This window comes from Emiliania huxleyi (assembly GCF_000372725.1).
Source record: "Emiliania huxleyi CCMP1516 chromosome Unknown EMIHUscaffold_121, whole genome shotgun sequence".
NCBI lineage: Eukaryota > Haptophyta > Isochrysidales > Noelaerhabdaceae > Emiliania > Emiliania huxleyi.
This window is the reverse complement of record NW_005201381.1, coordinates 300,338-324,296: the sequence shown is the minus strand read 5'-3', so window position 1 is coordinate 324,296 and position 23,959 is coordinate 300,338. Positions and strand designations below refer to the sequence as shown.

At 65.8% G+C, this 23,959-nt stretch overlaps 4 protein-coding genes across 4 annotated transcripts in view; all 4 read right to left on the bottom strand.

Moving 5' to 3' along the window:
- EMIHUDRAFT_466973 (hypothetical protein) overlaps positions 1-826 on the bottom strand; it is a gene marked incomplete at its 5' end in the record, with an annotated part of 10,436 nt that extends 9,610 nt beyond the window's left edge. Inside the window, one exon of the mRNA XM_005790197.1 lies at positions 153-826. Coding sequence (XP_005790254.1) covers positions 153-826 — 674 coding nt within the window. The remainder of the gene's footprint in view (positions 1-152) is intronic.
- Positions 827-11,017: 10,191 nt separating this feature from the next.
- On the bottom strand, positions 11,018-13,690 carry EMIHUDRAFT_417644 (alanine aminotransferase). Its single transcript, XM_005790196.1, has 8 exons — positions 13,210-13,690; positions 12,911-12,967; positions 12,654-12,741; positions 12,487-12,583; positions 12,208-12,337; positions 11,883-12,109; positions 11,722-11,813; positions 11,018-11,651 (listed from the first exon to the last, which is right to left on the bottom strand). The coding sequence occupies exons 1-8, from the start codon at positions 13,678-13,680 to the stop codon at positions 11,233-11,235; spliced, it is 1,581 nt and encodes a 526-aa protein (XP_005790253.1). The 5' UTR covers positions 13,681-13,690; the 3' UTR covers positions 11,018-11,232.
- A 269-nt stretch (positions 13,691-13,959) lies between these two features.
- Positions 13,960-16,075, bottom strand: EMIHUDRAFT_225089 (hypothetical protein; the record flags this gene model as incomplete). The annotated part of the gene is made up of 3 exons (XM_005790195.1): positions 13,960-14,137; positions 14,585-14,853; positions 15,401-16,075. The coding sequence occupies 3 exons, from the start codon at positions 16,073-16,075 to the stop codon at positions 13,960-13,962; spliced, it is 1,122 nt and encodes a 373-aa protein (XP_005790252.1).
- Positions 16,076-22,956: 6,881 nt separating this feature from the next.
- On the bottom strand, positions 22,957-23,268 carry EMIHUDRAFT_46990 (hypothetical protein; the record flags this gene model as incomplete). The annotated part of the gene is made up of 1 exon (XM_005790194.1): positions 22,957-23,268. A coding segment is annotated over one exon (312 nt), but the record flags the coding sequence as incomplete, so codon positions are not given.
- Positions 23,269-23,959: the final 691 nt, after the last annotated feature.

Sequence of the window (23,959 nt, the reverse complement as noted above, 5' to 3'; positions counted from 1 at the left end):
GCGGATGGGAGGGGGGGCGCTCTGGTTGCGGCGACGGAGGCGGGGCAGGCGGCGGGAGGGGCGGCGGGGATGGCGGCGGCGGCGGCGGCGGCAGCGGGGGCGGCGGCGGCGGCGGCGGCGGCGGCGGCGACGGGGTGACGAGCGGCTCCCACCACAGGGACTTGTCCTTCCCGAGGCGGACAGGCGCGTCTCCCCACCACCAGAGGGCGTCCGCCTCGGCGGGAGTACGCGGCGCGTGGGGCGCGAGGCAGACGTCGTCGCACGGCTGCGAGTCGAACGGCGGCGGCCCTCCCCCTCCCCCCTCGGGGACAAAGGTCAGCTGCATCGCGCCGCGCAGGCTCGGGACGGGCGCGGGATGCCGCGTCTCGTTGCCGCCAGTCACGGCCCAGTGCGCTGGCACAGCGCCGACGCCGAGGAGGCCGCCCCCGACGCCAAAGTCCCGCTGGTAATTGACCGAGGTGCCGGGGTGGGTCGTGCCGACGCAGCCGCAGTCGCCAAAGGCAAAGCCGGCGAGGCAGGAGCCGCACGCTCCCACCGGCCCGGCGCAACGCGCCCGCCGCTGTGGCAGCTGGCCCGGGCCGACGATCAGGTGGCGAAACGGCGAGCCTCCGACCGAGTCGACGTGCACGCGCACCCACACGCTCCCCGGGCGCGTGATGCGGAGCAGCCCGTCTGCGCCGGCGGCAAACGGCAGGCCAGCACTCTCCTCCGGCAGCGGCCCAAAGTCGAGCCACTGGAAGGAGTCGGAGGGGTGGCGGCAGTCGCCGGAGGACCACGCAGCCCAGCCGCGAAGAGGGAACTCCGCGGAGAGCGGCGCTCCACTCATGGTAAGCTGCCGAACAACGGCCAAAGTCGGCGCGAAGTGAAAAAAATCAGTGCGTTCTCGTTGTTCTCGAGGTGGATATCCTTTGGCCGCGTTGGGTAGCGAGGGTAGCGATATAAAAATTATCTTTTTCTTTTTTTGATAGATCCAACCCGGCCCCCTGGCGATCCAGTTTTTTCTGTTTTTTATAGTTAAAGGGTCATTTTTCTTGTTTTCTATCCGATTTTGTGTATGTATGTGTATATGGACCGCCCTGAGGGAGGGTGTAGAGGATGTAGAGTGTAGAGCGCTGTAGTCTGTAGAGCTATAGAGCTGTAGAGCGCTGTAGAGCTGTAGAGCTCTACATCCGCCGCGTGACGAACTGCCTGCGTTGTAGAGCGATGTAGAGCGCGATTTTGTTGTAGAGTTTGTTGTAGAGGCTCTACAGCCAAACCGCCGGGAAGGCAGTGACTCAAAGAGGTCGAGCCGCGCTAATGGGGTGTCTCCGAGCTTACTGGAGCTCTGATGGACGGCCCTGACTATCCCTGACACACAGAGAGTCACTCCGACGGCACACAACACCCTATAACTGCGTCATGACCAGCCTGCCATGCGTTGCCGGTGCCGCATTCGTCGCTGTGCTTCTTTAGCAGGCGGTGGACTGTCGGCTGCGAGAACGGTCGCATTTGCGCGAGGCGAGGCGAGCATTGCTGCGCGTTGCATGCGCCATGACTCGCGCCAGCGCGTGCGGGAGCTCCTGGCTGAGCGTTGAGTCCAGGCGAGTTGCGCTGGCCACTATCGCTACGCCGAGCCGAGCTGACGCGCCGAGGCGCCGGCCAGTCGCAGCCGTGAGGCATGCCACAGCAGCAGAGGCACCTGCCACCCATTGGGCGGGCAGACAGAAGGCCAGGGCAGCACTGGCAAGTGCAACGCGCCTCATGTCGGAGAGCGACCGTGCCTCGTTCGCCGCTTATCATGTGATCTGTGATCTGTAAGGGTCCGCCCGCAGGCGCATTTTGTATACCGAGGCGGTGCCCGGTTATCATGTAGAGTTTGTTGTAGAGATTTCACGTTGTAGAGCGCCTCTACACATCGCTCTACAATGCAGGCAGTTCGTCACGCGGCGGATGTAGAGCTCTACAGCTCTACAGCGCTCCCCAGCTCTACAGCTCTACAGCTCTACAGCTCTACAGCGCTCTACAGCTCTACAGCTCTACAGCGCTCTACACTCTACATCCTCTACACCCTCCCTCAGGGACCGCCGCGCCGCTGACTGAGGCCGCAGCTCCAGCCGCTGGCGTCATTTTGGTGGAGTGCGTCGGATCCGCGTCGGGGTTTAAAGGCGTCTTCCCTGCCTTACCGGGTGCGCGTTGGCGCCGCCGATACTTACTGGTGCCCAAGGAGAAAGCGGACGGATGCTTCATCTAGGGGTCACACCCGACGACCTCGGGAACTAGCCGGGGCAGTCGGAGAAGGGGCAACTCCGTGCACTGACGGTCGGCCGTCAGAAAACACGCCTCCGTGGCTCGGGTTACACCAATCCTCGCTACCCAACGCGGCCAAAGGATATCCACCTCGAGAACCTCGAGAGAGATGCTTCATCTCGCGTGTGACTCCATTAGAGAGTGAGAAATTATGCTGCCCGAGTCGCTCTCACGACACTAGGCACGGGACTGGCGCGCACTGGCACTAACAGGTAGAAAGGGGGAGCCGCTAGAAAAAGAGAATTTGCTTTCCCCTGGCGCTGCCAGCTCCTCAGCTTGCTGTGTTAGTGTAGAGCTAGCTGTAGACCTTTCTTCAGTTCTTGGCGAGCCCCTCGCCGTCTCGCCGAGTCGACTCGCCAAGCAAGCAGCGCGGCTGGTCGGGCTGACGTGTCACTCGGGTCACGCCGCGGAAGCGGGAAGGAGAGCAGACGCAGGGCGACTGCGCGCAGGAGAGCCCATGCCGCCCTCGCTCTGCGTCATGTCCTCCTCTCAGTAGACAGTACTGCTTGTGTCCCCCACCAGCGTGAGGCGTTTCCCTGAATTCCCTGCGAACTCTTTCTCAAAAGACAAACCCGGACGTTTCCCTGTGGCGAGGTACTTCCACCGACCGATGCAGCAGCCTGCCTGCTGTGCCCACCGGACGCGTTTCCCTGTGGGAAAGTGGGAACAAACAGCTCACCCAGTCTCGCCAAGGCTCGCCTCAGCAGACACACAAAACACCCGAGAGGCGTGAGTACCTCGCTGCACCGTCGCGGAATCTTCGTCGCGTCCGCTAACGCCTCTTTTCATTCGGAGAGAGTTCGGAGAGAGAGAGAGAGTTCGGTGCCCGCCTGTGACTTTCTTGCGTTGTTGCCCGTCCGAACCAGTGTGGTGAGAGGAGGGGTGTTAGTGCTAGGTGGTGACACGCGTGACAGTCTTATGGTAGCGACTGGACACAAGACGGGCAGTTCGGTTTCTTCTTGACTCGTCGTGGGTATCTCGTTTCTTCTTGCACTGCTGTCGAGCCTGTGTGCTGCGAGAGTGAGTTCTTGTTTAAATTCTTCTTGCACTGCGAGCCCGCTTGAGTGGGTGTCGGCCGCTTGGCCGCCCCCCCAGCTGCAGCGGCTTGACCGCTCCGAGCTGCAGCGCTTGCGGCTGCGTGCCAGCCAAGCGCCGCCGACACCGCCAATATTCCATGGCCGAATTCTTCGACGAGCTGGACGACGCCGCATTCGATGCCATCTGGGACCCCTTGAACGCCGTCGCCGCTGACCAGGCGATGGACGACCGCGCCACTGCCGAGACGCAGCAGCCGCCGCCGCCGCCGTCGTCGCCACCGCCGCCGTCGTCGCCTCCGCCTCCGCCGCTGGCCGCGGGGCCGCCGCCTGCCGCGGGACCGCCGCCTGCCGTGGCGCGAGGGAGCGGCGAGGGCCAGCCGCCAGCCGAGCCGCCTCCGCCACCACCACCGGCCGAGGTCGAGTGCAGCCTGGGCGACAAGTGCAGCTTCTGCCACCCTCCCAAGGGTGCGACTCGCTCGTGCGCTGCACCTCGCGCCTCATCCTGCTCCATCGAGAGGCGCCCTCAGTCTCGCTTCTCGAATAGGCTCGAGCCTCGCGAGCGGAAGACTCAGTACAAGTGGCACGAGTTTCCCCGCTACGGAATCGACAAGAAGACGGGCCTGCGTTGCGGCTTCTTCGAGATTTACCGCGTGCTGGTCCTCTTCGCGGGAGACGACCGCCCTGACGACGGGCTGGCGGCCTTCTTGGTCGAGCGAGCGAGACTGGCCGCCGACGGGAAGGGAGAAGGGTTGTGCGTCGAGATTGCCGAGCTCGACATCTTGCGCGGCTCTGGCGACGGGTCCCAGGAGGACATGCTCGAGCCGCGGACAGCTGACGGCCTGAGAGAGCTCTGCCGAGACCGCCAGTTCGACATGTGCTTCGCTGGCGTCGTCTGCTCGTCTTACTCGGTGCTGCGCTTTCACGACAACTGCGGGCCGGGCTGCCAGCCGCTGCGCGACCGCGAGAATGTACTTGGGCTGCCAGGCTTGGAGCCGTGGCAGCAGCAGGAGCTCAACATTGGCAACGCCCTGACGCGCCTATCCCTCGAGTGCTGCGCACTCGTCTACTCCGGCGGCGGGGAGGCTATGATCGAGAACCCGCCCGACTACGCCTCGAAGGAGCGGCTTCACCGCCCGTTTGCGAAAGAGCAGTGGCGCCACTGCCCCCTCTGGTGCATCCCCGCCGTCGCTGACTTCCTTCGGAGCGCGTGCAACTCCCACCTCGTCGAGTTCGACCAGTGCGCGCTGTCCTCCGAGTACAAGAAGGTTGGCAGTGTGTCACACTGCCAGTAGACCACTGCCAGTGAGAGCGCACTTGACCTGTCGGGTGCTTCCCATAGCCGACCGCTCTGGCTGCCACCGACGGCGTCCAGCGCTACGTGCGGAGCAGCTTCGGAGACAAGGTCTGCAGGTGCTTCCGCCAGCACAGCAGGGTGAGTGACGCCGCCACTGCAGTCTCGGCGTTTGTTCTCTGACTCTGCGCTCGGCCGTAGGTTGCGTTTGGGCGCGACAGCGACGGCAACTTCAACTCTGCAGCAGCTGCGACCTACCCGCCTGACATGAACCGGTCGCTTGACAACTCAGCCGCGCCTTTGAGCTTGCAGCGCCCTCATCTGCTTCCCAGTCGATAGGCTCCTCGCCGACTGCTTCTTCCGCACCGCGCGTGAGCGCCGGCCCTCCGCAGTCGGCGAGAGCAACACGGGGCTTGCGGCCATGTTGGGCAGAGGCCCCCACCGCTCCGCAGAGGCCCCTCTGGCCCGACGAGTAGTAGCGCGCACTGGAATCGCCTCTCTCCACTACGCTTAGATCCACCGTAGGAGCGGAGGGAGGACGAGGCGAAGGCGGCGGGCACGCGGCGGCGGCAGCGCGATACGGCGCTCGCGCCTTTCTGGGTAAGGATGCACAATGCCGACTACAAGGCGCGCTGCAGTCCGACCTTCGAGTTGGGCGCGACCTCGCGTGGGGCCGGGGGCGGGCGGGGGCCGGCGCGGCGGCAAGGCGCGGCGCCGCAGGCGCCGGCCACGAGCGCGAGCCACCAGGCGAGCGGCGGGCGGAGGCCGGATTTGAATGAGTGGTTGATGCAAAGCGCCCGCAAGGCACAGAGTAGAAAGAGGCCAAGGTAGCATGACGTAGCATGGTAGCCGGTAGCCACGATGCATGGGGGAGCTCGCCTCGAGCGACTTTTTTGATTGGGCGGGCACGGCTTAGGGCTTTCTTTCTTTATTCTTTCTTCATAGTTCATTCGTGCGTTTGCGCGGAGACGGGAGACGGATTTCGCTGCGGTGGAGCACTTTCCTGGAGAGTGCAGTTATCTGCGCTCACACCCCGGACGCTGGGAGGTGGGAGCCGGACACCCCAGGTCCGGGGGAGCTATAAGTCCTAAAAAAGAAGCGCACCCCGAGCGGGCGAGCGCGGGGGCCGGATGATGTATCAAGATCGGGTTACGGTGCGCGTTTGCAGGATCCAGGAAACCATAAAGTAAACACGGGCGGGGTCTCCCCGAGAGGAGGGTTGGTCTGGCGTCTGGGTCTGCGCGCTTTGAGGGTTTCCCCTTACGTTAGAGCGGCGGAGCGCCCCCTCTAGGGTAGAGCCTCTACTCGGTCTCGGGCAACGCACCCGTGCTGCCACAAAGCACAATGTGCTGCCACAAAGCACCACTAGTGATTTCGCGCGGAGGGCGTAGACCGTAGTGAAGTGCTGGGGCGCTCACTGTGTGTTATTCGGGTGGGGATCCATCAGTGGTAAGCGGCTTTAGTCACAGATCCAAGCTCAGACGTTAACTTTGGGCCTAACAGTTGCACTATTGTTGGCTGAAATCCTCAACGTTGTTCAAGTGTTCTCCCCAGCCCAAGCTGTTACTGTTTGTTACTGTTGTTACTGTTGTTCAGTGGTCAGCAAGCAGAAAATGCCAAAAAACCCGGGTAAAACCCGAAAAAACCTGGGTTTTCCCGGGTATTTTCGGGTTTTACCCGCACTGGACACTAGAGATCGTCGTGGGTCACTGCCAGGCCTTCCTTATTGTTGTTCAGCCGGCCTAACGTTAGCTACGGTTGTTGGGGAGCCCCACTGTTGTTCTGTTGTTACTGTTAACACTAGCAACACTGTTCAGCTCTTAACGTTTGACAACCCTAGCGGGGTCTCCCCGAGAGGAGGGTTGGTCTGGCGTCTGGGTCTGCCCGCTTTGAGGGTTTCCCCTTACGTAGGGTGCCCACAGGACCCAAAAAAAGAAAGGAAAAAAGAAATAGGCCACCCCCGATCGCAGCACCTCGTGTTGGAGAGTCGAGATATTGAGAGTGTGACTAGGAGGGTGGGACGCTGGGGATTCTCAAAGGTATACCCTTGGAATGGCCGGATCCAGCCTTAAAAGTACGAGATCGCGCGCGCTTCACGCACAGCACCGCCTGTTCTCCGCGGCTGTGTGACGACGCGTGCCGTGTACCAGCAGAGTTGGGCGCGCGCAGCGCGACGGCGCCCGCGAGGGAAGGCGCGGGTGCAGCGGCCGCCGGCGGCCGTACCGCCCGCCAGCCGGCGCAGCAGCGGCCAGCGCAGCGGCCGCCGGCGCAGCAGCCAGACCAGCCGGTGCGCGCCTTGCGAGGCGAGTACTGCCGCCCGGCAGCCTTGAGGCGGCCGGGCGGCAGTACTCGTTCGAACTTTGCGAGCCGTGCGCGCGCCGAGGCGCCCGCGGCGCGCGCCCGCCCGGCTGCCAGTAGGAGGCGGCGCAATATGGCCTATAGTACAGCCCTTAGGAGGAGGAAGAGGCTGGCTGGCAGTGCTGTATGCCGCCGAGGGGCAGTTTTGGGGTGCTGTCACGGGCCCAGGGGGCTGCAGAAGGCGTCCGCAGCCGGGACAACCCGCCCCCCCAGCCGAGGCCGGTCGAAGCCCACACTTGACCACAGCCATGAGGAGTCCTCTTGGTGCTCCTGGCGGCCGTTGGAATGGCGAGCGCGCGCCGATGGGGGGGGGGGGTCTGCTTGCTCCACACCGAGCGCCGTCGGTCCGGACCGGCATGGTCACCGAGGGGTGGCCTGCACAAGGTCTGAGCCGCGGGCGCTCGGCGCCAAGTGCAGTGTCACGCTCGTGCTCGCGCGTGACAAACCGGGGAACCCTCTTTTCCTAGGCACTCGGTCCCCCCACGGAAGAGGCCTCGCTCCTATTGGAACACTCCAACATCAGATTTGGCTCGTGCGTCCCTTTTTGAGGCGGAAAGCTATTTTCTTTTGGGTCCTGTGGGCACCCTACCTTACGTTAGCGGCGGAGCGCCCCCTCTATGGTAGAGCCTCTACTCGGTCTCGGGCACCGCACCCGTGCTGCCACAAAGCACAATGTGCTGCCACAAAGCACCACTAGTGATTTCGCGCGGAGGGCGTAGACCGTAGTGAAGTGCTGGGGCGCTCACTCTGTGTGTTATTCGGGTGGAGTTTTTTTGATTTCTGGGTCAGTGGGCGCCCGCCCGCCGCCTCTGAGGGGGTCGGGCCCCCTAGACTGAAAACAAAAACAAAATGTAGAACCGTCAAAGCGCGCCGCCTACGGTACCTCGTCGGCGGGTCGTGAGTGACCCCCACGACCACGGCATCCAAAAAATGGAAAAGTAGACCATGTCGGATGGGCACGAAACCCCGCGCAGCGCCGGCTTTGAGCCACGCGCCTCGATCTTCAGAGGCGCGTGCGCTGCCCCTTCCGGCAAGGACGACGACATCGAGGATATGTCCATTGTTGCGCGATGGCGTCATCCATTTCGTCAGCTTCATCGTCGTAACATCGTGACCGTCGCCACCCTCGCCGCCGTCTCGCCTACGTCGCCGCCGTCGCTATCAGGCCCATTCATGATGCAGGCCCAGCCCACACCCCTGGCTCCTATGCCGACGTGTCTCGTGTGCTCCCCCGTCCGCCGATGTCTCTGCTGCCGCCCGGCGGTCCGGGCCCTTCTCGCCGCCTTCGCTGCCGCTGCATCGCTGTCGGCTCGTCATTTCTGTCTACGGTCATATGGGGGCGCCATCGCTGTTCTCGTTCTCTCTCCTGGGGTCAGCTCCAAGCTGCCGTGTCGGGACGTCCCCCCCCCCCCCCCTCTCAGCTTCTCCCATCTCCGCTGAACTGCATGCTGCGCGATTCTCGCCCCTTGTCCCAGGAGCCAGGTGCGTGTGTCTAATCGTAGTGGGGGCCCTGGCCCCCCTCTGTTTTCTGTTTTCTGTTTTTCAAAACGCCCGCCCGCCCGCCACCCCGAGGCGGCTCGGCCCCCCACTGACCCAGAGATCAAAAACGCTCGGCCTGGGGATCCATCAGTGGTAAGCGGCTTTAGTCACAGATCCAAGCTCAGACGTCACACCAACACCACAAACACGCTCACTTCTCTGGGCCGGCGCGGGGCCCCCAGAGGGTGTCCATGCGGGGGGGAGATGGGTTCCCACGGCCCGCCGCAGGCGCCGATTTTTTCGGGATTTTTTCTTTTTTTCGCGATTTTTACTTGTTTTCATGGGAATTCTGCGTACTTGCGGCCATGCTATCACGCCTTGCGACAGCCTGTCGGCGCTGCTGACCGTGCCATGATGCACAATTGATCACCTGCATAGCTCGCGGCCTTAGTATCAAGCATTCAGTGACGACCTGATTCTACGACCAGTAGGAAGGTGTCCTTCCATCGTGTGCACGCTTCTGGCGCAATGCGCGTCGCCTCGGATTGGCTGCTGGCACTCTCGAGGCTATGCCTACACAGCCTCGCGCGCATGGGCAGTCAGGAGGGACCACGCACCTTCACAGGACAGCGCCGGTGCCTCTCTCTTGGACTGGCAAACTTGGTGGTCTCGTGTCACCAATGTGGGACCAGTGCGGCATCGCGCCATCGACAGCTCTGAACTGCGCCTCACCACTGACCGGGAAGGCCGCCAAGTGGGCCAGCACAGGTCGCATATTGTGGCAGCAGTCAGCAGTGCATGTCTGATAGCTAGAGCTGCAGCGTCAGGGTCGCAGGGTCGGATCGTGTCAAGCCTCTCGCCCGGCCGGCCGCGTGCAGACGTCGCGCTGTCTGCTGTCTGGAGTGATCTGTCGGCGGTCAGTACGACCGATCAGGTCGGAGTTTTCTTATGGTTAGAGGGTCTATCTGTATGTACTCCTCGAGATCTCTCCAAATCTGCCCTCTGTTAGACCGGGTTAGATCGGGAAGTTGGTGCTAGTAGAGACTAGTAGAGCCGGAGCCCCGTTTCCGCACTGCGGCGCGGCGCACGGTGCCTCCGGGGGCCCCCGCGCCGGCCCAGAGGCTCACTTCGCCGCTGCTGTAGATGCTTGGGCCTCCGGGGGCCCATGCTACGTCGAAGCACAGACCCGATCTCGGCACTCACGGGCTGCCACGCGCCCGCGCGCGGCGCGGGCCGCACCGCCCATGCCCCCGGGTCACCAACCCCGCCTCTCGGCCCTCTCGGCCCTCAGGAGCGTGCGGGAGACCGGCGAGGGGCGCGCCGCGCGCCGCCTGCAGCGCCGCCAGAGGCATTGTCGCCTCCGCTGGCGGGGTTCCCGCGCGCCCGCCCGCGCCCGCGCCCGCCCACGCCGCGCCCGCGGGCTCCGGATGCGCCGCCCTCCTTCTCCTTCTTCTCGATGGCAGTCCACGCGTGCTTGTCGACGGGTCGGCGGCGTGGTCGAGGGGAAGGTCGCCGGCGGCCGCAACTCTGCCGCCGTCGCTCCGCCGGCTCTGATCGAGTATCGGGCGTTGAGGGCGGCGGCGCAAAGCGAGTCTGGCGCATCCATCGCCACGAGCCTCGCGACTGCGGTCGTGGCACACCTGGTGGCGGCTCTCGGGGCCGTCTCTACGGCGCTCGACACCGTATGAGGTCGCGGCGGCCGCACCTTTGCCGCCGTCGCTCCGCCGGCTCTAACCGAGTATATCGGGCGTTGAGGGCGGCGGCGCAAAGCGGGTCTGGTGCGCCACACGGCCACAACCCTTGCCACCGCCCTTGGCCTTGCCGCCGCCCTTGCCACCCTTTGCCGCCTTGCCTCCGCCGCGGGCGGCTCGACCGCACTCAGTCACCGCCCCCCCAGGGGCAGGCAAGCTCATTCACAACCCGGAGCTAAGAACACCAGACACGGACCGCCGGCCCTCTCCACCACCCTCGCCCTGGGATCTACAATGCTGTCCGACCGGAGAGAGAGAGAGATGTTGTGTTTGTCTGACCGGTGGGCACTGCCTGCGCTCGGCACCAGGGCACCGCCTCGGAGCTCGGTAAAAATGCGCCTGCGGGCGGACCCTCACAGATCACAGATCACACCAGCACACGACGTACACACTCGATGTCGCCTCCCGGGAGTTTTTTTTTGCTTTGAGCTTCTCACGGCGCGGGCGACAGCGAGGCGCGAGACTCACCCGGGGGCGTGCCGTACCAGCGTTGCTTTGTGGACATGGTCCAGCAGCACAAGCAGCGAAAGGCCACACTCGCCGTTGTCAGATCCACGGACAAACTCGGGCTGGCCCTCGCTGTCGCTGCCGCTGCAGCGTACTACCTCGGAGCCAGGTCGAGAGGAGACGAGCACGGGCGGGAAGAGACCATGATGGCCATGAGAGTCGTGGGCCGAGAGACGCCGAAGAGCACGCTCGGGCAGGAGAAGCCTGTGGCTGAGAAGGAGGGGTGAGACCATTGTGGAGTAAAGTCCGTTTAGCTTAGGTAAAGTCCGTTTAGGAGGTAAAGTGTCACACTTTACCTGTGTGTGTGTACAACGCTTACGCCCGTCCGTCTGTATGATCAACTCCCCAGCACCCCACACGCACATCGCACACACCCAACACGAGCACGTGCACCTAGCACGGAGACGGAGTTCTTCCACCCGGGCGCTCGGCGCACCGCTGAGGGAGGGACGGAGGGTCTCGGCCGCGGCGCGCAAATCGCGGCCGGTGCCAGCAAGCGGCCGGTGCTCTATCGGCCCGCGCCTCACGCGGTTGCGGCGGCGGCGGCGGGCGTGGCGAACTCGTCGACAAAAGAGCGGTGGAAGGCGGCGATGGCGGAGGTGACCTGCTCGAGCTGGTCGGCGGGAGGGAGGAAGGTGGTGCGCACGTGGTACGCCTCGGGGTCGGGCTGGCCGAAGCCCGACCCAGGCACCACCACCAGACCCGTCGCGTCGAGCAGCCGCATCGCGTAGAGCTCGTCCGGCGCGACGCCCGCCTCGCGCGCCGCGGCGACCGCCGCCGGCGGGAGGGCGATGCGAGGGAAGAGGTAGAGCGCGCCCTCAGCAGGCGCGCAAGTGACGCCGGGCAGCGCGTCAAGCGCGGCGGCGAGCGTGTCTGCGCGTGCGCGGAGCGACTCGAGGATGGCGCCTCTCTCTGCGGCGAACGTGTCGTGGGAGGGCATGCCTACCACACCACCCACGGGACTGAACCCACACTGGGTTCGGTACTCTGGAGGTATGATGGGAGGGCATGCCGGGCCGGGGCGGCGAGACGACCAAACCCATGGCCAGCTGGCCGACGACGTTCGAGCAGAGGCAGATGGAGGCGAGCTTGACGAGCTGCGACCTAGGAAAGGTCCAGGAAAGGTCCAGGAAAGGTCCAGGAAAGGTCCAGGAGAGCTTGACGAGCTGCGACCGCACGCCGTCGTCCCAGTTGCCATCGAGGGCGAAGAAGCCGCCGCGCAGCCCGCACTCGCCATAGAAGCCCTTCGAGGTGGAGTGCATCGAGACGAGCTGCGCTCTCGCAGCCAGCTGCGGCTTCGTCTGCCGCAGCAGCGCGAGCGCGCGCCGGAAGGAGTGGAAGTCGTTCCGCCGCTTGCCGGTGCGCGCGGGTCCGCCGTTGTAGACATTCGCCTGGTAGACCTAGGGTTAGGGTTAGGGTTAGGGTTAGGGTTAGGGTTAGGGTTAGGGTTAGGGTTAGCGTTAGCGTTAGGGTCAGGTTTAGGGTTAGTCTGGTAGACCTCGTCTGCGAGCAGAACGAGCCCTTCCCGCGCCGCAAACTCGAGCACGGCTGCAACCTCCTCCGCGCTCATGCACTGGCCAGTCGGGTTGCCGGGGTTGATCACGACGAGCGCGCGCACGTTCGACCCCCTGTGGGGAGAGAGGGGGAGAAAATCGCGCACCACGCGTCGTCCAGCGAGACATGGGGAGGTATGGGGAGGTATGGGGAGGTATGGGGAGGTATGGGGAGGTATGGGGAGGTATGGGGAGGTATGGGGAGATATGGGGAGATCGCGCACCTCGCGCGCGCGAGCTGCAGCGATGCCTCGAGGTTGGACACTCTGATGCCCCACGTGCCGGCGGCGTCTTCGGTGAGCGGGTAGAGCGCGGCGCCGCCTGTGAGAGCACGTCCTCGACACGTCCTGGACACGTCCTGGACACGCCCTCGGTGGGCGGAGCGCGGCGCCGTCGAGCAGCGTCGAGAGGGCAGAGTAGAGAGGGTAGACGGGAGAGGGCGCCAGGATCGCGTCGACACCCGGCTGGCCGAGTAGCGCCTGGGGACGTGCCAGGGAGGAAGAGGTACCAGGGACACGCGCATGGACACGGGATTAGGTGAGGGTAAGGCCTCGGTCCGGGTGAGGTGGGAGGATGGTGCAGGTCAAGGTGTGTAGGATGTGACGGGGAGGTGATCAAGTGGGCGAGTCTCCACGACTTGGGCGGCGCCTGAAGCAGCGCGCGCACGCCCGCCGACGCGCCATCCGTGAGGAAGACGTCGCGCGCCTGGGAGGCAGGTCCGGGTGCAACGGGTGCGACCCCTCACGCACTCTTCACACCAGGGCTCTCACAGAATAAAGTATTCACGGGGGCGACTATAGTGTCGTCCGTGGGGCAGGTGCGAGGGGGCAGGCGCGGCCCACGCAGGTGACGGACGCAGCACCCTCCTCCTGCAGAGGTGCTGAGCAGGGCTGCCCGACGGCAGTGCCGGAGGGTGCAGAGGTGCATATACAGCTCTGGCCGCGCGCCTCGGAGCCGCAGCCGTCCCGCTCGCGGAGGAAGTGCGCAACCTCCTCGCGCACGCATAGCACGCCCTGCGAGTCGGAGTACGCGCCCGCCGACGAGATGGCGTCCACGTACACCCTCGCCCGCGCCACCGCGTCTGGCGGGAAGAGCGCCCGCAGCGCCTCGCCGTCACTGCTGCCGCATGCCGCCGCCTCGGCCGCCTCGAGTAGGTCGGCGTTGAGAACGAGGGAGAGGACCTGTCTCACCCACGAGAGCGGCCTCTGGCCCAGCGCCTGCGGATTCCCGATGTTGCACTTGACCGTCCGCCTCCCCACCGACTCGAGCTCTTTGGCCCGGTCGAGCAGCCTGCCCCGCACGGCGTACTCCGCTGCGACCAGCCGCGGATTGATGTTCTCGGGGGTGAGAGGCGGCTCGGCTGGTGCGGAGAGCACCGAGGCGTGCGCACTGGCGAGGCAGAGGATCGCACAGACCATGGTACACGGCTGGTCGGCTTTTTTGATTCTTTTTTGCTGGCCCGCCTATCCCTGCTACACCTCCTGATCCTGAAGCCTTCACCGGCTGAACCCTCGGCCGGCCCGCCTATAAGCAAAACCCTCGCCGGCCCCCCTAAGCAAAACCAGGCTCAATTGGCGCGCACTGTGTTAACACACTCTCATCACAGACCACACAGCTATCGGCGTTACGCGTTAAAGAACTATCCGATATGCCCGCTCCGCCCACCGCGGCTCCGGCTCAGACTCACGGATCAAAACTCACTCCAGTACCATCTGCTGCAGCCGACGCGTGAGCAGGGTCTGCTCGTTGGCCGCTGCCATCAGCCGCGCCATCGCCTCGGCCCGCCCGGCGCCTGAGGGGGAGGGGTCCGCTTGGGCCTCGAGCGCCTCGCTGAAGGAGTGGGTCGCCTCTTCGAGCCGCTGGAGGAGCTCTCCCCTCGTCGCGTGCTGTGCGAGGTCGAGGTCAGCCGAGGCGGACGACGAGGCGGCGGACGAGGCGGAGCCGCATGACCCGCCGGTGCTGCCGGTGCTGCCGGAGGGTGGAGGGAGGGAGGGAGGGAGGGGGGGGGGGGGGGGGGACTCCTGAACAGGAGGCGCGGGGACCCCTCGGGGGGGGGGGGACCTCGGTAGGGCACGGGATGGGCTTCCAAAGGGGAGGGCGGGGCGTCCCCACCTGCCTCGGGGGCGCGTCCCGTCGTCGTCCCCGCCGACGCCGCCGCCGCCGTCAAGGGGGGCGCCGCTCTTTGACGAAAGGCGTACCGGCGGCTTGCCGCCGCTTCCGTGGCCGAGAGACAGGCCCTGCGGGCGGGGGTCGGACGCGCCGCCCGCCGGCGGCGGCAGGATCTCCGACCCGCGTACCAGGAGCCCGTGGCGGGGCGGGCACCGGAAGTAGCGCCGGCCGCGCAGCGCCCCGTCGTGCCTCCCCGCGGGCAGAGCAAGGCACACTCCAAACCACTCGCCGGGCGCGAGGTCAGTCCGTCCGCGCCACACAATCGTGCCGGCGTGCCCGCGAGGCTGCAGCAACCCGGAGCCTCGGCGGAGGCCGTCATGGCCGCGCGGGAGCAGCGCCACGGCGTCGCCCACTGTCGCCTCGTCCAGAAAGGCGCGTAGCCGCCGCAGCCGCAGCCGCGCCACGCAGCCGCGGGCGAGAGCCTGCGGGGGAGGGGTCTGGGAAGGGTCCGGGAAGGGTCTGGGAAGGGTCCGGGAAGGGTCCGGGAAGGGTCCGGGAAGGGTCCGGGAAGGGTCCGGGAAATTCCGGGAAGGATGCACGGCAATCGCCTGGATCTCGGCTGTGTCTCGGCTGTGCCGGGGTGCAATCCTGCATCTCGGGCCTTCTTCGGCCAGCGTATCTCGGCTACACCTCGGCTGCACCCCGGCTGCACCTCGGCTGCACCCCGGCTGCACCTCGGCTGCACCTCGGCTGCACCTCCGCTGCACCTCGGCTGCACCTCGGCTGCACCTCCGCTGCACCTCCGCTGCACCTCGGCTGCACCTCGGCTGCACCTCGGCTGCACCTCGGCTGCATCTCGGCTGCATCTCGGCTACATCTCGCCTGCACGAGCTCGAGTTGTGCGGCGGGCGGCGGCGGCGGCGGCGGCGGGAGGAGGGGCGGGCCGAGCGGCGCCGAGCGCTCTGCAGCGGTGGTGCGCAGCCCGATCTGGACGCGATGTGGCAGCTTGGCGAGCCGCTGTGCGCCGACGCGGGGGCACCGCTCGGTGAGGGCGAGGTATGCGTGGCGGCAGAGCTCGAGGCTGGGGCAGCGCGCGTCGGTGAGGAGCGACTCGAGCTCCGTGGCCACCGCCGGCGCGCGCCGCTTGACAAGTGCGTCTGCCGCGAGCTCATGGTGGAGGCGGTCCGCCGCCGCGGCGGGCTGGCGCGACAGTACGAGGAGGAGCGTCTCGAGCCGGCGGCGAGTCGCGGCCTGGTTGGCGGAGGCGAGTGTGCGGCCCGGGTGCAGCGCCACCGCCACGGCGGCCGCGCGAGGCAGCAGCATCAGGCAGTCGAGCGCGCAGCAGTGGCACACGTCTGCAAACGGCGACGCCCCGCCAAAGGACGTCGCCTGGTCGAGCACGGGCGGGAGCAGGTCGATCGCGAGCGCATCGCCCTCGGCGTCGCCGCGCCGCACGCCCGCGAGCACCACCGCGCACGCCGCCCCCACCACACCCGGCCGGCCGCACAGCAGCGCCGGCCGAGTCGCCGCCGTGAGCGCGGGCTGCGCCGCCCGCAGCTCCGCCGCAGACGACTCGCTGATGAGCCGCGGCAGCGATGCGAGCGACGTCTCCCACGACGACGCGCCGCCGCCGCCGAGCGCCGCGCTGCTGCCCCCGCCGAGCGCCTTGAGCGCGCTGCCGGCGGCGGCGCGCAGGTCTGGCATCGAGTTTCCACAGGCTGCTGCACGGTTCGACGTGTAGGAATCAGATACAACTGTATCAAACAGTAGGGCCCTGAGGGGCCTAGAGAACACAACCCCCTCTCTCTTTTCTCCCAGTAAGCTAAAAGTACGTACACAGGACAACATACAGTGGGTTGCGGGCATTAAGAAAACGTGGCATAAGAAACCCTACCAACCGATTTCCGCAAAAATCTAAGAAACCACGGCGCGCCGCAGGCGCGGCCCCGAGAAAAGGCCAGATACGAGTGTGAACGGGAGGGAGCCCCAGCTGCAGCTCAAAATTTCTCTTCGCCTGCGGCGCGCGCACTTGTCACTTTTCAAGTCTGCGGTGTTCTGTGTGGAGTGGATGGAGGCGTGTGTGCGTCTTCCCGTCACATCCAGAGAGCCGACTCGGCGGCAGACTCTGGCATCGCCCTCGCGGACCGCAGCTTTCCTCTCACCTACTCGAGTAAAACTCCTTCCTTCGGTCGGGCCGGCTCTGGCTTGAGTGCCGGCCGGAGCTAAGAAACCACGGCGTGGGGTGGATGAGGGCTGTGGAAAGGATTAGAAACGGCGGCGATCCGCGGCATCCTGTTTTCTTAATGCCCGCAACCCACTGTACACAGGAGTTGGCCTTTCCGAGGGTTTCCGGCAACCCAGAGGGAAACCAGCCTAGGGTCCCCAGCACTTTGCGTTTCCGGAAGTTTCCAGGGAAACCAGAGGGTGTTTGGTGCTCCATTCTGTTTCTCTCGAGTTTCCCTCGGGAAACTCGCGAGTTTCCCTGAGTCTGAAAAAACAAATAAAAATCTCTCTCTCAGTCTGAGAGCTGGTCTGGGGCAAAATCTGGGGCAAAATTGAGGAAATCGGCACGATACCCAGGTATTTTCCAGGTATACCGGGGTTTTCCAGCCGTTGTCGTGCCACCCGATTATTCTCTTTTTTTGAGCGCTCGTCGGCGAAGTTCAATTCGACCAGCACTGCCCCTTCGCCTGCCACCTCTCCCTCTCCCTCTCCCCTCCGACGCATCGTCATGCCGGCCGCCGTAGTCCTGTATGCCAACCCTGCCATCACCCGCTGCGCCGGCCCGGTAATCCTCGACCGCAAGCCGCTTCGTCGCTACGCAGCGCTCCTCGACGGACCCAACAGGGGTCTCAAGCCCGGCGCGAGCGACGCAGTCGCCGCCGCCACGGCTCGCCAGATCCCGCAATTCTGCGAGACGATGGACCTCCAAGCACCGAGCCCGAGGCGGACCGTGCCCAGAGCAGCGCCGAGGCTTCCCGGCGACGACTTGCATGGCCTCTCCTCCCGATTCTCAGCGCTGCGCCACAGGATCGAGCGGTCGGTCGGCGCGGCAGCGCCAAGGGCCTGTGCCGACGAGGCCGAGGCCGCCCCTTCGCCGGGCAGACCCGGCGTCGGCGTCGGCGGCGGCGGCGAGGCGGGCGACAGAGGCGCGAATGAGGCGGCGGTCGGCCTCGGGCAGCTCCAGTTGAGGCCGCTGGAGCTGCATGAGAAGCAGACCGCGGCATCGGCGCTGCGGCTGCGGCCCGCGCTCCTACGACGAAGGGGCGCCTCGTCCGCAGCGCGCCGCCCCGCGCCCGCGCCGCGCCGCAGCGCGCAGTCCGCGCCGCTACGGCAGCCGAGGTGGCAGTACTCCTCTCGGCAGGCTGCGTTGCCGGCGGACCCGCACGAGCCGTTGGTCTGGGCTCCGGTCGCAGCGGCTGGTGCCTCTGCCGCCGCCGAGGCGGAGCCGCGGCAGAGTCGGCGTCCGCTGGAGGAGGGGCAGGGCGAGCAGGAGGGCGAGAGGCGGCGGCGGCGGCAGCGCGGCGCGCCCCTCGCCCATCGACCCGGCTGGAGGCCGTGGGCGTCCGGCTTCAAGTGCCCTCTCTCCGTCCACGGGGAAGGGGCGGCCGCTCTGCTCACCAAGGCAACCGCTCGGTCTGCAGCCCACCCCGCCGCGGGCGGCGCCGCGCGGAGGCTGCACTACACGGCACCCGAGCGGCCTGCAGTGCTGCTCGAGGTGAGGCGACTCCGCTGCGCCCTCCCTGCCGCGCGCGCGAGTGCCCCGCACCCGCACTCGCACCGGCGCCCCAGCCGCCCGCGCCCTTCCTGCCCGCAGCCGCGCCCGCAACACCGAGCGCGCTCCGCCGGCGCGCAGTCGCCGCGAGGGGAGAGGAGGCCGCGCGGGCGCCGTGAGGGGAGAGAAGTCGCCGCGCCGCCTCGTCCGCAGGAGGAGAGGCCAGCCTACCTCGACCTCGAGCCGCGCTGGCTCCAAAAGGCGCCCGCCTCCCCCGGCAAACCGTCGCCTCGCAAGCCGTCGCCCAGCAAGCAGGCAGAGGCGCGCGAGGCTCTGGCACTGACCCGCGACCGCGCCCGCGCCGCCGCCGCCGTGGAGAGCCTCCGCACGCTCCAGCCGCCGTGGATGCCGTGGTCGGTCCGAGCGAGCGGGAGGCCAACGCGCGTGCCAAGAGCGCGCTCCATGAGCCGTCGCGGAGCCCTCTTTCTGTAGGTCCGCGAGCGGGAGGCTAAGGAGCGCCGCATCGACGCGGCGACTTCGTCGAGAGACGGCGCAGTCGTGTCCCGCACTTGTCCCCGAACTCGTCGTGCACGCGTCTCCGTAGGCGAGTCGCCGCATCGAGGCGAACTACCGCGTCCAGAGCCGGATCGAAGATAAGGCGGTGCGAGAGCTCTCCGCCTTTCGGGACGGCGTCGCATCGCACCTCTCGGTGCTTGCGTGAAGCAGACTGGAGGGGATATACACAGTAGGACAAATTAAGCACATCATGTCAGCACTAAAAACGATAAAGTTGATTATAACGGAGGCCCGTGCACCATAGAGCTAGAGGAGATCTCATGTGAAGATATACAAAACCGAGTTGCCTGACGCGTGACGGCCCGGCACACCCAGCTGGACGGAGCTCGGAGCAACGGAGGACGCCGTCCTCCGTCCAGGACCAGGTCCTACCACGTACCCCGCGACGCGCGAGGGCCCGAGCCCCGACCCCCGTCAGGCAACTCGGTTTTGTATCTTCACATGAGATATCCTCTCTGGACGCTCCCCCTTGCCCCATGCCCCAAGCCCAACCGACCTGCACTGCTCCAGCCTCCACAGCCAACACCACCCCACCAAGCGCGACCCCAAGCCCAACACGCAAGGTCCAAGCCTCTACGTGTAGCCTCTAGTACGTGGCTCTACGCCTCAAGCATGAAGCCACCACGACCAGCACCACCACCACCGACGTCTACCTGGCAACCTTTCGTGTCTCGTCCCCTCTCGAGTTTTGTGTGTGTGTGGCGAAGTTGTTACGCTCTACCTTATTACCTTTACTTACCTCTATTATTTCGTTTCGATGTAAGTTCGATCGCACATGCACATGACATGCACCAACAACAACACACATGCACAACATGTACATGCGCATGTGCATGTTGTGCATGAATGTGCATGCACATGTAGCATGTGCATGTGCATGTGCATGTTGTTGTCATGTCATGTGCATGTGCATGTGCATGTGCATGTGCATGTGCATGGCATGTGCATGTGCATGTGCATGCACATGATGGTCCGGTTGCCGCCGCGACGAGTCTCCCCACGGCGGGCTCGTATGCCCCGACTCCACTCGCAGAGGCCGAGTCAGCTCGTCTCTCACCTCCTTCGACTCACAGCTGATCGAAATTATAAGGGTCGACTAGGTTTCGAACCGGGGGCCTCCCGCTCGCGGGGCGGCAGCACTCGGCGAAAGAGGCTGGGAGGGAGGAGGGAGCCGGGCGGCGGGCGACCTATTTAGCATACCGGGGGAATTTGACACACACGGACACACACCGGGCCACAAACACAGTCCAAACCGGCCCCGGCGGCCGCCGTGCAGGAGGCCGCCGGGGCGCACCGGAAGTGCCAAGAAAAAGGACGGCACCTCAGAAGGCCATGGGCGCCGAGAGAACATTCCCCCAAGAAGACAAAAATTAAATATTCTTAGCTTCGCCCTTGCCTCCGACGCTTAGAGACAGAACCCAGAGATACATACGTCAAAGGGACTGCCCCCCTCCCCCACCTGCCCTACTTATACAGGATAGCATGCCCCGAGGACGGCGACATTTGGCGGGGGGAACCAGGGAGGGAGGGTCGGTTGTGCTTTTTTTTTTAGCTTCTCGGGGGAATGTTCTCACGGCGACCATGGCCTTTTTCCGAGGTTTCGTGCTGATGACGTCCTTCTTGGCACTTCGGGCGTCGGTGTGTGTGTGTGAATACCCCCGGTAATGTGCTACGGGTATGGGCCGCCGCTTGAACGCTCCCGGTTCAGCCATAATCTATCCAGCCGACGTCGGCTGGGGATCTCTCTGCAATCGAGTGGCCCCCGGTTCGAAATGGCGGGTTGACCCCACTAATTTTTTGTTCACACCTGAGCGGGCTCAATTGTTGCTCTAGGTGCCTCCTACGATTCGAACTCGCGTTCTCAGGCAGATCGCCTGGTGCGTTGTCGTTTTTTGTCATGGGATGCCCCCAAGAAGACAAAGAAAAAAGCCTTCGCACCCCCTCCTTGCGCAGTGTCCCTCATGTGTCGCCGTTATCGGCGCGGGGCACGCTATCCTGTGCAGTCAGGGCAGGGGCGGGGCGCAGTCCCATCTCTCCTGTGTACGGGTGGGTTCTGTCCCGGAGGGGGGCTAAAAGCTAAGAATGTCGACTCACAGCTGAATCCTTCGACGAGCTGAATCCAGCTCCCAGCCTCCCCCCGGGGCCCTCCGGTCCCGGCCTTCCGGCTCGCCGGGATCCGCCGCCCCCTCGCGGCGCTTGCCTTCCCCTCCCCCGGTCCACTCCCCCTGGTACTCCAGCCGCCGACGGGGCGGCGTTGGGTTCCCCAGGGTCCGTGAGGATCCGTGCGGTGACGGCCACGCCGGCGGCGGGGGTGGAGGCGGTGGCGGGGGAGGCGGGCATGGTGGCGGCACGGGCGGTAGTGGTGCCCTCGGGGGTAACCCCTTGACCTACGGCGCCGCGGGCGGCTGCAGGACGTCGAGGTTCCCTCCCTCCTGTAGTATACCCAAGCTGTTTGAGTCCCAACCCTCCGCCTTCAGTGGCAGGACCCCACGGGGATGTCAGGGATACTGCGTAACCCTTCCTAGTGGAGGCGCGCGATTCCGTGACTCTCCGTTATACGCACCAATGTACCCTCGCCGAAGCGCGAAGGTGCATAGGAGTGAATCCGAGTGAAACTAGTGTTGTAGAGATTTCAGGTAGAGCGCCTCTACATCGCTCTACAACGGAGGCTTATCTGGGCGCTTCGTCCCGCGGCGGATGTAGAGCTCTACAGCTCTACAGCGCTCTCTCCAGCTCTACAGCTCTACAGCGCTCTACACTCTATACATCCTCTACACCCTCCCTCAGCGCTCAGGGCCTGCCGTGCACCAGCTCCGAGGGACCGCGCGGTCCGCACCGGCCGCGGCGAGAGTCGCGAACGGCACGCCAGAGGCCCCGCGCGTGCGGTGTTTCGGCTCTCTTCGCGCAAACGGTTGAGGGGGCGGGCGAGGCGGGGCGGGTTAGGCGGCGCGGGGCGGGCGCTCGGGGCGCTCGGTGTGGATGCGCGGCGCGCCCGGCGAGCCAGGCAGGTTTGCAAAGAGATAACATAAAAAAAGAATTCAGATTTTCCACGCTTTGCACCGGCATGCTGGGAGCTGGGTCCAGGCAACGCGAGGAGAGCGACGTTACGCCGAGAGGAGAGAGAAGCGCGAGGGCAAAAGGGAAGGGAAGAGTCGGCGCCGTCGCATCGAGGCCGATGAGAACGATGAGACAGGGGATGGATGGCGCTGCAGGAGAGTGAACAAGGCTAGGGTGGGACGACCGCGAGGTGACATGAAGGTCGCTGCGAGAGTGGGCGAGACGGGGCTGTGCGACGGTCGCGAGAGCTAGGGAGAGGCAGACCTCCAGCAGACCTCGCCCGAGGGCAAACCGTGGGTGGGAGACGGCTCTAGCACCACACACTCCTTTCCCCTGTTTTTGACGACGTTTAGCTTTAAATAATGGGAGAAAAGGGGGGAGGGGCGGGGGTTCTCAGGCCCCTCCCTAAAGGCCCTACGCGCACGAGAGCTCGGAAGCGAGCGAGCTTTGGACGGCGATCGAGGGATGGCGCGGTTCACCCCCTCGTTCACCGAAGCTCTCTCGCCGTGGTTGTAAAATCCATGTGGGGGGGTCTGAGAGGCGGGGCGAGGCGGGGCAGGTGAGGGCCGCAGCGAGGGAGGCGGGGCGGCGGGCGGAGACGGGGGCTCGGTGTGCCCGCCCCAGCGAGTTGCTTAGATCCCCCCTCCCTCTCCACGTCCCTCTCCCGCACCAGGCACAGTGTTCGCTTGGCGGCTCGTGGCGGGGGCGCCAGGCCGTTTCGTTCGTCGTTTCGACACACAGCTATTTTGTGTCGCTGACTCTCTCTCACCACTGTCTACGTAGATAGATCCGCCTCCCCCTCTCGACGCCACTCCATACGTCAAATCCGCATTCTGCGGCCGATTCTGGGTCTCATAAACCTCAAGGTGACTCGGCCAGTCTTGTACTTGCGTTTCGCCACCAAGTAACCGGCCCAAAAGCAGACCAGGAATGCGCCCGCCAAAATCACGCCCACCGCCCATAAAGGAAAGGTCTCAGCGCCGCCGCCGCCATCGGGGGTCGGGCACATCGGAGCTCCCCGACGGGCTCCACCAAAGATGCCGCCAACGTCGCCCGAACCAGAGTCGCCAAAGTCGCCGGAGGGGCAGACGGGGCAAGGCCTATTCGGCGGCGACGGCGGCGGCGGGGGGACCGGCGGCAACGGCGGCGGCAATGGCGGCGGGTAGGAGCATTGTGGAGGGTAGTCCGAGTCGATACATACCGTTGGCAGAGCGGGAAAGGGGCAGGCGTAGTGATTCGTGCCGCCCAGCTCGCAGGCTGACAACTGCAGCTTGTTGAGCTTGTTGAGCTCCTTCGGCACGGAGCCAGAGAGGGCGTTGTGGTCGAGGCCGAGCTCCTTCAGCTGCGAGAGTGCGCCCAGCTCCGAAGGGATGGTCCCCGAGATCTTGTTGTCGTATATGTTGATGTACTCCAGCTGCGAGAGACCGCTGAGCTCCGGCGGTAGCGTGCCAGAGAGGGCATTGATGTGGAGGGCGAGCCTCCGCAGCTGCGAGAGCTTGCCCAGCGCCGGCGGGATGGTCCCAGTCAGCCTCAGATCCACCAGATTCAGCTCGGTGCCCGTGAACGTGCCGGCACACACCGAAGGCTCTGTGCCGCAGATGTCCATCGTCGGCGGTGGCGGCGGGGAGGGTGGCGGGAAGGGTGGGGGTGGGGGTGGGGGGTGTGGCGGCGGCGAGGGTGGAGGCGGCGAGGGCGGAGGCGGCGAGGGTGGAGGAGGGGAGGGTTTCGGGGAGGGTGGCGGCGGAGAGGGTGGTGGCGGCGACGGTGGCGGTGGCGAGGGCGGCGGCGGGGCGGGTGGCGGTGAGGGCGGCGGCGGAGATGGTGGCGGCGGCGAGGGCGGCGGCGGTGCGGGTGGCGGAGAGGGCGGTGGCGGCGAAGGTGGCGGCGGAAAGGGCGGTGGCGAAGGCGGCGGCTTAGGTACCTTACCAGGCGGGTATGGCGGTGGCGAGGGCGGCGGCGGCGACGGCGGCGGCGGCGACGGTGGCGGCGGCGATGGCGGCGGCGGTGGCGGCGAGGGTGGTGGCGGAGGCGGCGACGGCGGCGCCGATGGCGGCGGCGACCGCGGCGGCGGCGATGGCGGAGGAGGCGAGGGCGGTGGAGGCAACGGTGGTGGAGGCGAGGGCGGCAGCGACGGTGGCGGGGGCCAGGGCGGCGGAGGCTAGGTTGGAGGATGCCAGGGCGGCGGGGGCCTAGGCGGTGGAGGCAACGGCGGCCGCGGTGGTGGCGGGGACTAGGGTGGC

Excerpts from the sequence above, each read along its gene's own strand:
- EMIHUDRAFT_417644 (XM_005790196.1), bottom strand. The coding sequence starts at position 13,680 with ATGGTCTGTGCGATCCTCTGCCTCGCCAGTGCGCACGCCTCGGTGCTC. Across the intron at positions 12,742-12,910 it reads GCGTGCGCGCGCTGCTTCAG|GCGCTACTCGGCCAGCCGGG; the intron begins GCGCCGCCCAAG and ends GCACGTCCCCAG. Across the intron at positions 12,110-12,207 it reads TCGTTCTGCTCGCAGACGAG|GTCTACCAGGCGAATGTCTA; the intron begins GTCTACCAGACT and ends CCCTAACCCTAG.